Source organism: Rhincodon typus, chromosome 4, assembly GCF_021869965.1.
Source record: "Rhincodon typus isolate 14 chromosome 4, sRhiTyp1.1, whole genome shotgun sequence".
Lineage (NCBI taxonomy): Eukaryota > Metazoa > Chordata > Chondrichthyes > Orectolobiformes > Rhincodontidae > Rhincodon > Rhincodon typus.
Genome location: NC_063335.1, coordinates 2,482,233 through 2,495,815, shown reverse-complemented (window position 1 = coordinate 2,495,815; position 13,583 = coordinate 2,482,233). Strand labels below are relative to the sequence as shown.

General features: G+C 42.4%; 1 protein-coding gene across 1 annotated transcript in view; it reads right to left on the bottom strand.

Annotated features, from left to right (window-relative positions):
• LOC109921863 (immunoglobulin kappa light chain-like) overlaps positions 1-13,583 on the bottom strand; it is an 82,967-nt gene that overhangs the window by 3,503 nt on the left and 65,881 nt on the right. Inside the window, exons 3-5 of the mRNA XM_048596190.1 lie at positions 4,899-4,959; positions 1,601-1,915; positions 198-275 (exon numbers count right to left, since the gene is read on the bottom strand). Of these exons, the coding sequence (XP_048452147.1) occupies positions 198-275; positions 1,601-1,915; positions 4,899-4,959 (454 nt within the window). The remainder of the gene's footprint in view (positions 1-197; positions 276-1,600; positions 1,916-4,898; positions 4,960-13,583) is intronic.

The following is a 13,583-nucleotide window of genomic DNA, read 5'->3' as shown; positions in this document are numbered from 1 at the left end:
TTCCCTGAAGAACAATACCGGATCAGTTATGGTTTTCTAACAATGTTAGGAGCGTTCCTGCCCATTGTGCGGGTGTCGACCCAGCGAACGCCAGCTACGCTGAGTCCAGCTTCACGACCTATGCTCCGAGTTAATTGCCTCAACAGTAGAAACCTCTCCTAGACTGGCAAACCGGATCATACAGCCGCAAGAATTACCTTCATTCACGATTGTTGATATGTTCTGAACACTGGGCTGACACGTCGGGGCTGGAATATCATCAGGTTTTTGTATAGCTACAGCGAAGGAAAGAAAGACAGAACATAGATTAGAAGCAGTCCGAACATTCAGCGGTGCGTTAAATGGTGAGAGGGGATGGAAACTTGAATCAGGCAGTCTACACATTTGGAAACTGCCGGTTATGGCCCTGAGTAAACGACGCGTGCTTGTGGAAGTTCGGAATCTCTTAGACCGAGGAGGTCGACTCCATAAGGAATTCGAAACGTTAACATAATTTTCCGCAGTTAAGACATTGGGTATAACGCTTTCGCTTTTTTCTTTCAATAAACGTTTCAGTTCTCCGTCCTTACCGGAGGATCAGTATTTCACTATAATCTGGAATGGGCAACTGTGAATTGAATAATGGTCATGTTGCTCCGGTTTCACACCATCAAACTTTTATAGGTTTGATGCACGGACCTTTATTCGTCTTTCGGTGTTGCATGAAACAGTGCCGCCTTTGTGCTATTCCGCCCGGAGTTGCAGCGGATCTTCCAACGAAGTTCCGCCGTCGTTCGGGAGAACCCGCGAGGTTTCAAAAGTTTATTTTTTCCCCTTATTCTAGTGACAATTTATCAAATTTACAGATTTCAAAACTGATCGTTATGAATCCGGCGTATTTCACAAGTGGGGCATTGGCGCGGATGGAATACCGTATTGCAATAAAAGTCACATTTGCAATGTAAATGCTGGGAAGATATTGCATTCCGTGTCAGAAATTGTCCTAAATAGGTCCCTGCTAGAACAACATTTGTCCTAACCGATTTCAAGGACAGAACCTGCTCTTGGTTCCCTAACAGAAGCTGAATAGAAAATCGTTAGATTCGGTTTAGAATCGCTACTGTTTAATTATTTTAGGAACTCTAAATTGCGGGCGAGTTAATAAACGTCTGAGAAAACGCGTCTAAAGGGCAGGGGGATCTTTAATCTGATTGAACCTGCTCTATAATTTATCTACAACAACAACAAAAACAAAGTTGCTGGAAAAGCTCAGCAGCTCTGGCAGCATCTGTAGAGGAGAAAACAGAGTTAACGTTTCGGGTCCGGGTGACCCTTCCTTAGAACTGCTGAGCTTTTCCAGCAACTTTGTTTTTGTTCCTGATTTACAGCATTCGCAGTCCTTTTGGTTTTTATTCTATAATTTATCTATATGGTTATATGATGAATTATTGTGTCAGGCAAATACTGAACGCTGTTTCTAAAACAAAATGCAGTAACTTAAAGTGAAAGTGTCAAAAAGAACATTTTAATGAGATGGAGATTGATGCAAAATGTTCCCTGAACCCGCTTGTGCTAAGAAGTCAAAGATAAGAGAGGACAAAGGAATCAATGGGAACAGTACCTATTCTGGAGTCCTTGTTAATCATGGCTCCTCCTGGATTTGTTTCATGCTCCGCCTTGCAGTGAATGTCTTTGCTATTCCAGTCCAACTTAGTGATTGTCAGGCGACTGATCACTGAGTAATTGCCGTTTTCCTTCGCTGCGTCTGTTAACACGTCGTCATCGGGTGCCTTTTTATCCCCGATAGTCCATTGAACCCTAATGACTCCGGGGAAGAAATCAGTCAGGAGACAGACGACGGGCGCTCTGTTATCCTTTTCCAGATCAGTGATGTTCGGAGGGAAAATTTGAATTTTTGGTGTACTAACACTTTTGCCTGATTTTAACAAAAAAAGAATGTCTGTAAACTTCTACGTTAAGGACAAACAAATTTACAATACACAACTGTCTGCAGGTGGAGTAAATATGGGGAAATATCTTCCAGTGTCAGGCAAGCATGGGTACATATGTAAGTGTACAAACCATAAGATCGTAAGATTTAAGAACAGGAGTAGGCCGTTCGGCCCCTCGAGTCTGCTCAGCATTCAATGGGATCATGGCTGTTCCGATATTCCTCGCGTCCGATTTCCTGCCCTTTACCTGTAATCCTTGATTCCCCTACTCATCAAGAATCTGTCTATCTTATATGTGGCTAGGAGTCCGAAAAACTCATAACTCTCTGACAGAAAAAATTCTTCCTCATCTGAGTCTTAAATTGGGGCCCTTTCATTCTGAGACTATGCCCTCTGGTCCAAAAAACCTCCCATGAGGGGAAACATTCTCTCATATTTATCCTGGCAAGCCCCTTAAGAATCCTAAATTTTTCAATGAGATCACTTCTCGTTTTTTCTAAACTCCAATGAGTAGAATCCCAACCTGGTTAGCCTTTGTTCAAAGTTGGGCAGCGAGTTGTGATCTGGAATGCCCTGTCTGTAAAAGATGCGGAAACCATTTCAAATTTTGAAAAGTGGAAAGACATAAAGCTATGGCGGGAGAGCAGAGGAGAAGCGCCAACTGGAAAGGCGTGGCACATTCACGATAGACCTAATATCTTCCTTCTCTAATGTATCTTTGTAAAATTTTACCCTGCCTTCCAAATCTCTTAACACTTTTGCTCCCCTGGCCACTTTCTTTGATTCTAAACTAATGAAAAGGAAGTCGCTCTTTTCCTTTCTTTAGGGATTCCTCCGGGACCAGAGTAATTGAGTTGAAACGATCAATGAATGATCAGGAACTTTTAAAAGTGCATTGACCCGCGGTAATGTTGAAGTTGAACATGAACTAAATGATGGTCTTTTCTCGTTCTGACTGAAAGGCAATGAACGGACCATATTTCCGGCCTTTTGGGGCTCCGATCCCACATGTCGCCTCTCTGTCCCCCTCACCGGCGCGGACAGTCCAGCACCGAACAGATCGCCTACCCTTCCCCCAGTCCTCCCGCGTCCAGACCTACCCAGTTTCCCATGCTTTATGCCTACATCATCAACTGCCAAGATGTTATACACAGCCACTAGCTCCTAAAGTACAGATTTGTGGACATTGTAAACAGTTTGGGACATTAATCATGTTCTTAACGCTGCTCTAAAATAACTAAAGTACTTTCACCCTGAAAGTCGAAATTTTATGTAAATCCATTATATATAAAGGCAAACTATGGTGAATGCTGGAATTTCAAACGAACGCAGAGAATGCAGGAGGAACTCAGCTTGCTTTGTGTATCATAAATTCACTGCTTATTCCGTTATGTTGGACATTGCCCAGAGCTGCTATTGTGTGAGAGCAGTGAACGATTTGAACTGGAAACTAAGTTCCTCGTTCATTTTCGGGTCCCACTGTAACTTCCCGGTTTCTACAAGTTCCATTCCCAACAAATTAAAGCATCTGATCGCCCATAAAGCGATGCTAAACGTTGTTTTTCGTGTCTCCCTGAAGCAGAATGTGAATTGTTCCCGTGTATTGTTAAATGCCGGATTTGAAGACTCGCAGGTGGTCTCCGGTTAAGTCCCAGCGCCGAAAGCGGAAGATTTTCTTTATCACTTTGCATAAATTGCAGGGCATACGGCTGCAGGGGAACATGACCCGGGATGAGCAACAAAATAAGACTCACCCGTTACAACGAGCCTGGTCCCAGTGCCGAACTGCAAAATTGCACCGACCACAGCGGCAGAGGACTGTACAAAATCTTCAGCGGTGAGTATTACTGACGCTTTTAAGGATTACTGTCTCAGTACACTTACTGTGTCTCTGTGCTCTTACCATCTGTATTAGTATTATTGACTCTATGAATTGTTACTGTTACTACTCATTACCACTGCTTTATCCAACGGAACGTTAGATGTTTCCCCCATTAAACATCACAGAATTTTCAGAGTTACTAGTAATGGGGAAATTCTGCAAACACAGTTTAAGTGGTGGATCCAGATTATCGCGGTACTTGGATACCAACCTATCGTTACCCCAGACAGGCTGGGATCTTGCTGGTGATAGCCATCTTGGTCACGATACCCGTACTGTACAGTCCCCGTGTTACGGGATGATCAGTTTTAATATTGGCAGCGTGAGGTACCCGGGATCATGCACTCAGCGCCTCTGACTCCGTTAAAAAGCTCGAGTCGAGAACACGTCAAGCGGCCTTTGACCCAAGTTCCCGAGACTTTCCTGGTATGAACCCGGAGCGAGCCCCGCTGCGCGATGACTCTTTAACCGCTGCTGGAGTGACTAACACTATCCACTCACCTGTAACTAGCAGTTTAGTCCCAGCTCCGAAGACCTTTACCCTCTGACCACTGTGACATACATCTGTACAAAAACCTCACCACCGCCTGTATCCTGACACTGACATATTTCGGCAAACACTGGGAACAAGGGATTTGATGCCAGTCTCCTCCATTAAGTTTGGAAACACGAGGAACTGGCACCGTGGCCAGTCAAACTCCCAGCAAATATTGTACAGACTGACCGCCACACCAGACGTTATTTTTGTAAATAAATCTCTCCGAAACCCATTGAACACATCACCGCGCTCAAACCTCTTACCAGATACTATGAGCCGAGTCCCAGAGCCGAATATTTTTCTCCATGCACCAAAGATGGCACTGTGTTATATCACTTTACAATAACCAATTCATTTGCACAGCCTCCCTCCCGAAGGAACCAAACCTGAATCGGCCCGCTCCTCTGAAAGCCAGTCTAGTCCCGATGCCCAATTCTCCAGGCATTCACCCGGAGTTCCGGTCCTTGCACAATCTCTAATAACCCGGTTACTCGGCATATCTCCGCTGTTACTGCAATAGACATCGCTCTTTGCACCGAATTCTCACCTGTGACAAAGAGTTTAGTTCCAGCGCCGAAGATTTTTATGACAGCACCCCTGTCCACTGTGTCACACTCCCTGACAATAACCTACCACTCGCTCTGCTTCGTCACCAGCGGCGTTTCCAGCTCTTAGTTGACTGTACCGTTTTACAGTAACCACACGACAGTTACTGCCCAAGCGTGTTAACACAGTGCCAAACAGCTTGTCCACCTCAACTGATGTAGTTTCAGTGATACGGCCAATCCGGATTCAGAAAGACTGAATCTGACCTGGTCTTCCCCAGACCCAGCTCTCACTGAACGCATTTTCAGGGCTTGGAACCCCTCAGTCTCACACTTGCATCAATTCCAATGTCACACTAAGTAACCGGCTGATGTTCTACCCATGCCCACATCTGGTACACAGAATTTCGGGGGTGAGGTGTGAGGGGTAGGGAAAGGGTGAGGTGGGGAGTGCAGGATTTGTAATTGAGTGACGGTTAGTATTGGGGTCATGTTGAGAATCAAGTTTAGAGTTAGTCTGATGAACAGGTTTCTTCTTTTATTGCAAAAATGTATTTTACTCACAAAAAAACTTTATATATAACTATGTACAAAGTGTTCTCAATCCTTTCCATGGAGTCTTTGCAGAGAGAAAAAGGAAAAACAGGGGTCATATTGGCATTTGACATCCCACAGAGCTACCAGTTAGTCGCAAAAACTAAGGCATTTTTACCTCATACAGGAAAAAAGATTTCCATATATTTTGAGGCAATGGGAGTCTGAGAACTGAATAGACCCTTGTTATATTTTGGCAGAAAGATCTTAAACAGCAGTCTTTCCCCTTGGCAGTAGCTGTCCTAAGCTGTGGTGCATCACCCTGCACATAGTCCTGGACCTTGGAATGTGCCAGTCTGCAGCACTCAGTCCAGGCCAATTCCTGCACTGGAAGACCATCAAGTTTTGGGCAGACCAAAGAGCATCTTTCACTGAGTTGACTGTCCTCCAGGAGTAGTTGATGCTTGTCCCTGTGTGCATCCTGGGAAGCAGCCCGTCGAGCACAGAGTCCTTTGTCACGGATCTGTTCAGGACCAACCTCGACAAAAACTGTTGCATGTCTCTCCAGACCTTCTTTGCAAAGGCACATTCCCAAAGGAGGTGTGTCACAGTCTCTATTCCCTCCCCCAGCCACTTTGAGGGCAGTGTGTGGTGGCCGAGAGAGTGATGAAGGATTTGACAGGCAGTGCCATTCTCACTACCAGCCAAGCGACATCGTGGTGCTTGTTGGAAAGTTCTGGTAATGAGTAATTCTGGCAAATAACTTTTACAGTCTGCTCAAGGTTAAGGCAAGAGTGAGGACATGTTCTTTGCAAGCTGGGTTGATCGATCCTTTATCCCTTCACTGTCAGAATAGATTATCTGAAGTCAGCTGCTTACCTAATTGGTCCGTGTCGGGTGAAGAAAAGTTATGGGGAGCACTGCTGTATCTCATATCCAATATCTGAGTAATGCAAGCCAATTAAGTGTCCGAAAATAAATCACAACCACAGAAGTGACATTTCAGGCCTTATGCTTGAAAGTATACAGCAACATTCTAAATGATCCAGAAGCGCAGATCCAGAGGTTGACCTGCAGTGTGACCAGTGGCAGAGTAGCATAATGAACTAGAATGTGAAGCTGTAATGACATGTGTTTAACATGGGCCATGTAAAAGGAAATGAAAAATGTTTTCCATCTGGAATGGGAAGATAACTTTCTGTTCACAACTGATAAAAAAAGGAAAATTCGCTTTCTAGGTCACCAAAGGAAATCGCTAAGTAAAAAGGAAAATTTTGGAATGACACACAATAATGATGCACAGTGATTCAAGGATAAATGTCTGTTGAACAATATGCTTCAGACAAAGAAAGTTGATGAACTGAAGGTGATTCTGTAAGGTGAACTGTTATTTTTTTTTCAAACCAGCCATAAAAGATAAGGCTAGCACTGAAGCACTGAGGCAACATTTTGTACTTCCTATTTTCTGGCAAAACAGAGGAAATCATTACAGATGACAGAGTAGCCAAAGAAACAATGACTGTGGGCACTAATTCTTTATTCAAGGACTTTAAGAACAAAGAAGAAATAATGATGGCACCAGAACTTGTCACCTGATGATTTCACAGTAGCAAGAGGAGTGGAATCTTTGTCTGAAGACATCTTTCAGCAACAACAGCAGGACCTGAAGGACTGTGAACGCTTCTCATTGCAATTTGATGAATCCATCAACACAACTGACTCGGCCCAGCTGATTGTTATTATGTGCATAGTTTTTAAGGATAGGACAACTAAAGAAGATCTTCTCAGTCTTGTGCCCCTTAAAAAGAGGTTAACTGTTCGGGTATATGGAAGGAATTCAAAAGGTGTGTTCTTGAGAAAAAAATTCCAATCAAGAAATTGGTTTCTTTCACAACTGATGGTGCACCAGCCATGTTTGACACAAATTTGGACTTTGTTGCAAAAACAAAGTTGCTGGAAAAGCTCAGCAGGTCCGGCAGCATCCGTGGAGGAGAAAACAGAGTTAACGTTTCAGGTCCAGTGACCCTTCCTCAGAATAGACTTTGTTGCATTTTGCAGAAATGGTCGTGATTACTCCTCTTTTGTTATTTACCACGGTATAACCCATCACAATATTAAACAGTAGAGTTACGGACTTTTTGGGTATAATGAAATGTGTCGTGAAGATTGTAAAGTGGATTTGAGCAAGACCCCTGCAGCACCTTTTGTTGATATTCTTACTCGACAAACTTGATGCCGCCTACTCTTAATCAATACTCCTTGCTGATATGAACTGATTGAGTTGAACAAAGTTCCTACAAAAATTTTTAGGTCTGATGCCTGAAATCATCACTTTTCTTAAATCAAGGAATGAAAAGCACGACGACCTGTGAGACAGTGCACAGTTGTTCAACATTAGGTTCCTTACAGACAAAACATCTAAATATATCAAGCTGAACTGTGAATGGCAGGGAAGGGATAGAAACTTAGCACGTATAAGCAGTGCTGAAAATGCATTCAAATTTAAACTGGGTCTATGGTCCTCCCAATTGAAAAATAAAATGCTGCAACCTTTCCTGAGTCTGGAGAAGATGCTAGAAAAAAATCAAAGACTAAAAAATTACATCAATAATAACAGCACAAAGCAGGTTTTGGGGCTTGAATTAAATTAATAATTTAATGATGTATCAACTAAATTCTAATAGAGAGAACTGAGATTTCTTACATCATGCGTGTGCAGTTTAATCCAGTTGCTTATAATTCCTGTGATTGTGGGAACATCCAACTTTAGGATAGTAGAAAAAGGTGTTACCTAAGTTTCAGAGCTGCTGTTACTGCCTTTTTGATACCTCTTTAACGTGGAGATAGGAATACACAGCAACTTATCAAAATTTGCCAACGATAGCGTCTTTGGATATATGACAGAAAGGAGGTGGAATAATCAAAATATTGTGAGGTGGAATTTAATATGGTGAATGCAGAGAAGTGTGAATCTTGGCAGAGGGGTTAGCAAGAGACCAATTAGACATAAAGGCACCACTTTAAAGGGTTTACAGAAACAGAGGGGCTTGGCCTTTATCTTTGAATCATAGATCTTTGAAGATTTCAGGACATACTGACAGAATAATTAGCAAAGCAACAGTGGACTGGTTGAGTACAGTTGGTACCAAGCCTGTTGTGAACAGCCAATGGAATATTTTGATTGATATGATCCACCAATCTTTGAGATGTCTGGCATAAATACCTTGAATCACACACAAATAGCTGTTTCCATTAGCTGATTGTGAAAGAACTTGGAGCCACAGATTTAAAGTTTTAGGCAAGAAATGCAGGGTAGCTATAAAGAAGAACCTTTTTATATAACAAATGACAAAACTTTAGAACACATCATGGAACTGTAAATGATCAATATATCAAAAGGGAATTGTTATGAACCAGACTAGGCAGCCTTAAACTTTTTAAGGATTTAGCCTAGACCCTAACTTTTTCTTATTCCAAAGGCAACTGTAAAGTGTCTTTTCCAGATGCAAGGCGACTGCTCAAACTACTCGATGTTATGCAAAACACAATTTATTTAAACACTATGGTTAAAATATAACCAAAGAAAGAGGAATTTGGAATAACAACTCTATCAGAAACTTAACAGAATAATAGACACAGTAACTATCACTAATCAACAGTTCAATATAGTAACATTCTATAAACACACCCCTTTGCAATAAAGGAAAATCCAGACTTAGATTCTCACATGCAGTTCTCCAGAAAGAAAAAAAAATCAAGAGAAAATTCAGAGAGAGTAGCAGCCAGGAGACATTCGCTGAAGCTTTCAGCTCTTTCGAGATCCCGATAGCTTCTGATGCTACTCAGAAATCTTGATCAGATAGAGCTCGCCACACACATTCAGGTTTCCAAGGCCTCCTAAGTTGTTTGCACAAGCGGTCTTGAGTAACTAGCTCATCACTTCTGCCTTACAACCTCTCTTCAAAACAAAAAACAAAATAACTTCTTAAAGTGACAGCATTGTCGGAGAACTTAATGGACATTTCAGCAAAGTAAATTTGTGAGATAGCTCTATATAGAATCCTAATGGAGTTGATGTGTTGAATGGTCTCATCTTATCCCTTAATGGTTCTTTGACTATTGTAAATGAAACGTTTTCTTCGAATTGCATTTACTTTCCCTGTTGATACTAAGCTTGATAATTGAATGATTGTTTTCCAAACTCAGGCCATTAAGCTGCTTCTCCTGACGATACCTGACACATTAGAAAGCTTTGCTTGCCTTTTAATGCAAATCCTACTATTTATATTTTGCAGCAACCTTCACCACCATTTCTCAATAACCACATGAAACTAAATACTTTTACTCAGTTTATTACTCTTACAACTTGATCCCTGACTACCCTTTCTCCTTGGCCCCATGCATTTAAACATCAAAAGTCCCTCTAAGCCTTCTCAGCTTCTTTGTGTCCAAATGTCCTGCACGTATAATAGGTATCTTTAAAATTTATTGAGGATATCTGGTCCAGTGGTGAAGTGGTGGATAATGGGAAACCAAGCAAGATGATAGAGTTGGAAAACTGGAAAGATTTCAGATTTAATCTTCATCAGTTGCCTTAAATGAATGGAATTTGGACAATTCTATCACAATCCCCGCCCCTTTTCTAAATATTCCGAGGGTGCCCCCAGTTGTAGTGGGTTTCGCTGAAGTGGTAAAAGTGGTTGCCAGCGAAGTTATTAATGTCAATCTGTAACTGGTGTTGCAGGTTTTCTTAAAAGTTATTAAGTCATGTGTTCTCTGTTGGTTGGACCAGTGTTTGTTTTTTGTCCATATCTATGTATCCTTCAGAAAATGGTGATGAGCTGCCTTCTTGAATCATTGCAGTCCATTTGGTGTAGATACCTCACAATTCAGTTGGGGAGGGTATTCTAGCATCTTGACTCAGTGAAAATGAAGACACAACAATATATTTCAAAGTCAGGATGGTGAGTGGTTTGAAAAGGATCTTGCAGGCATGGTATTCTCATGGATGTACTGCTCTTATCCTTCTAAATGATAGTGATCATGAGGTTGGATGGTGTTATCTAAGGAAATTTGGTGAATTTGCACAATGCATCTTGTAGATGATTCATAATGCTGCAAATGTGGGTCAGAGGTGGAGAGTGAATGTTTGTGAATGTGGTGTCAATTAAGTTAATTTTCTCTCGTTGGAGATGGTCATTGATTAGCATTTTGTGGGGTACAAAGTTTAGAGTACTTGTCACCTTTCAGCCCAGGACCTCGATATTGTCCAGATTTCGCTGCTTCATGGATTTCTTCAGTATCTGAAGATTTGCAAATGGTGTTCAGCATTGTGCAATCATCACCACTTCAGACGTTCTGATGGAGGGAAGGTCATTGATGAAATACCTGAAGATGATTAGGTCAAGGACTCTACATTGAGTAACTCCTGCAGAGATGTCCTGGAGATGAGATGACTGATCTCTAACGACCACAACCATTATCCTTTGTATAACTCCAGCCAGTGGAGATTGTAGCCTCTGATTCCAATGGATTTGCTAAACAGTTTGCAGGATTTATAGCCTCTGACATGATCGGTTCCTGATTGATGATAAACCGTGCAAAATGGTGGATTCATTGATGGCAATGCCATTGAATGCAAGGTTTGCTGGTTAAATTCTCTCTCTGGTTGGAGATGGTCATTGCCATTTGTTGTGGCTTTGCTGAGGGGGAGAGTGGATGGGCGGAGGGAGATCAACAACTTGTCACAATGCACAAGGGATCTGTAGCCTGAATTCATGTCCCAGGGACCATGATGAGCAAACTAGGGTTCGTCCGACGACTGGAAGGAGGGAGTCGCTCTGTGATTTGGAAATTGAAAGGAGGAAATCTCCTCCAGAGCTGCCATTATCTCACATCTGCGTTTTGGGGATGGGGGATGGGTGATTGCTGATAGATCGATGAACTGTGGGAACGCCTATCTGCAGCTTGACAAAGCAGAAAGTTTTTGTGCGGGGGTTCAAAACAACGATAGCACCGTGTTGCAGCGCAGTAGTAGGTAGCTGTGTCGCTCAATACAACGTCATTGATAATAAGGAGGGCGGAACTTTCAACAATTTCGATATTGAATCGGGAGGTAAAGTCGGTGTGCAGCCAGGTGAGTTGCTGGGACCGGAGAACGCCTATCCCGCGAATGACTGTGCCTTTCTGCTGGTACCAGTAGATAGATTGGGACGCTATGTCATCCGACCCTTCAATCCGACAGACGAATCGTGCTGTCATTCCCGTGGTCCGGGTGAGCGACAAAACCTGCTTCAAAGACACGAGGGCTTCACCAGCGGCTGGAGACACAAGCACAAAGAATCATTTTCACCAGAGAGACCCATCCCGATGGTGTTGGTGTTTACATCACATCATACTGGAGTTCATTAAGAGAACCAACACGGGCAGAATGGACGACATGATTCTACGATGCCGTGTCAGAGTGAATAGTCGAAGCGGTTTAATTTTCTTGTAGCAAACTTACAAGACATCAAGATGAGCGCCAGGACGAAGTAAGACGACATATTGTCCCAATCTGGGGCTGTTTGCATAGAAAGTCTTGCTCCTAGTCACACTGGAGGGCACTGACAGTCATGAAGGAAGTGACTTCGATTCCCTCGGCCAGCGTGAACTTAGTGATCTGCCTCTTGCTGGAACCCGGAGTATCCACTCTGGGTCATCAACACCCTCTCTCTGCTCCAACTCACAGACCCACACCAGTGGGAGGAGTCATAGAGTTACTTACCTCACTGTAACAGACCATCTTATTCAACAGTTTCAGGTTATGAATTCAGTCCTCCATTATGTTTATTTTACCCTTTGGTACGGCATGAGCCATGAATTGAACAAAGATGGACTTTGTCTTAATTTTTTAAAATATGATTTGTGTTATTAATATAGGCGCCGGAGTATCGCGGCTTAAACACTTTACACTTTCTTTTGTAAATAATACAAATGACAATAAATTACTATTTTAATAATCTATTCTGTTATAGAGTCATAGAGTCATACAGCACGGAAACAAACCCTTCGGTCCACTCAGTCCATGACGAACATAACCCCGAACTAAACCATTCCGACCCGGCTGTTCCTGGCCTAAATCCTTCTAAACCTTTCCTATTCACGTACTTATCCAAACGCTTTTAAACGTTGTAATTGTACCTATATCCACCATTTCCGCATGAAGTTCATTCCACACGCGAACCACCCTCTGTGTAAAATCTTTCTCCCTTATGTCTTCTTTAAATCTCTCTCTTCTCACCTTAAAATGTGTCCCCTATTGTTGAAATCCCCCATCCTAGGGAAAAGACAACGACCATTAACTCTATCTGTACCTCTCATTATTTTATAAACGTCTATCAGGTCGCCTCTCAACCTTCCATGCTCCAGCGAAAAAAGTCCCAGCCTATTTAGCCTTTCTTTGTAACTCAAACCTTCCATACCCAGAAGTATTTGCTAAATCTCCTCTGAACCCCCTCCAGCTTAATAATATCCTTCCAATAGCTGGGCGACCAAAATTGGACACAGTATTTCAAAGAGGCTTCACCAGTGTCCTGTACAACAGCAACATTGACTTCCCAACTTCTATACTCATAGGATTGAGCAATGAAGGCCAGCGTGCTAAACGCCTTTTTAACCATCCTGTCCATATGGGACGCAAACTTCAAGGAATTATGTACCTGCACCCCTCGTTCCCTGTGTTCTACAGCATTACCCAAGGTCCTTACACCAGTTGTATATTCTTTTCATATTCTTGCTTTGAGACAGAGCTATTCATTATTCTGCCATTACCACACCCTCTGACCATTACCATTCCTTTTATGAGATAAAACCATAAGGTATAGGAGCAGAATTAGACCATTGGGCCCATCGAGTGCACTCCACCATTCAATAATGACTGATATGTTTCTCAATCCCATCCTCCTGCCTTCTCCCTGTCGCCCTCGATCCCCTTACTTATGAAGAACCTATCTACCTCTGTCTTAAATACACTCAATGACATTTGTTTCAGTACATCTTTGGTAATTTATCTGTCCCACTCTTTATCCAATCTTAGACACTCTTTTCGCTCTTCCTGAACCTCACCAGGACAACACAAAAGCTATCATATTTGTCATATTCGATTCCAGATG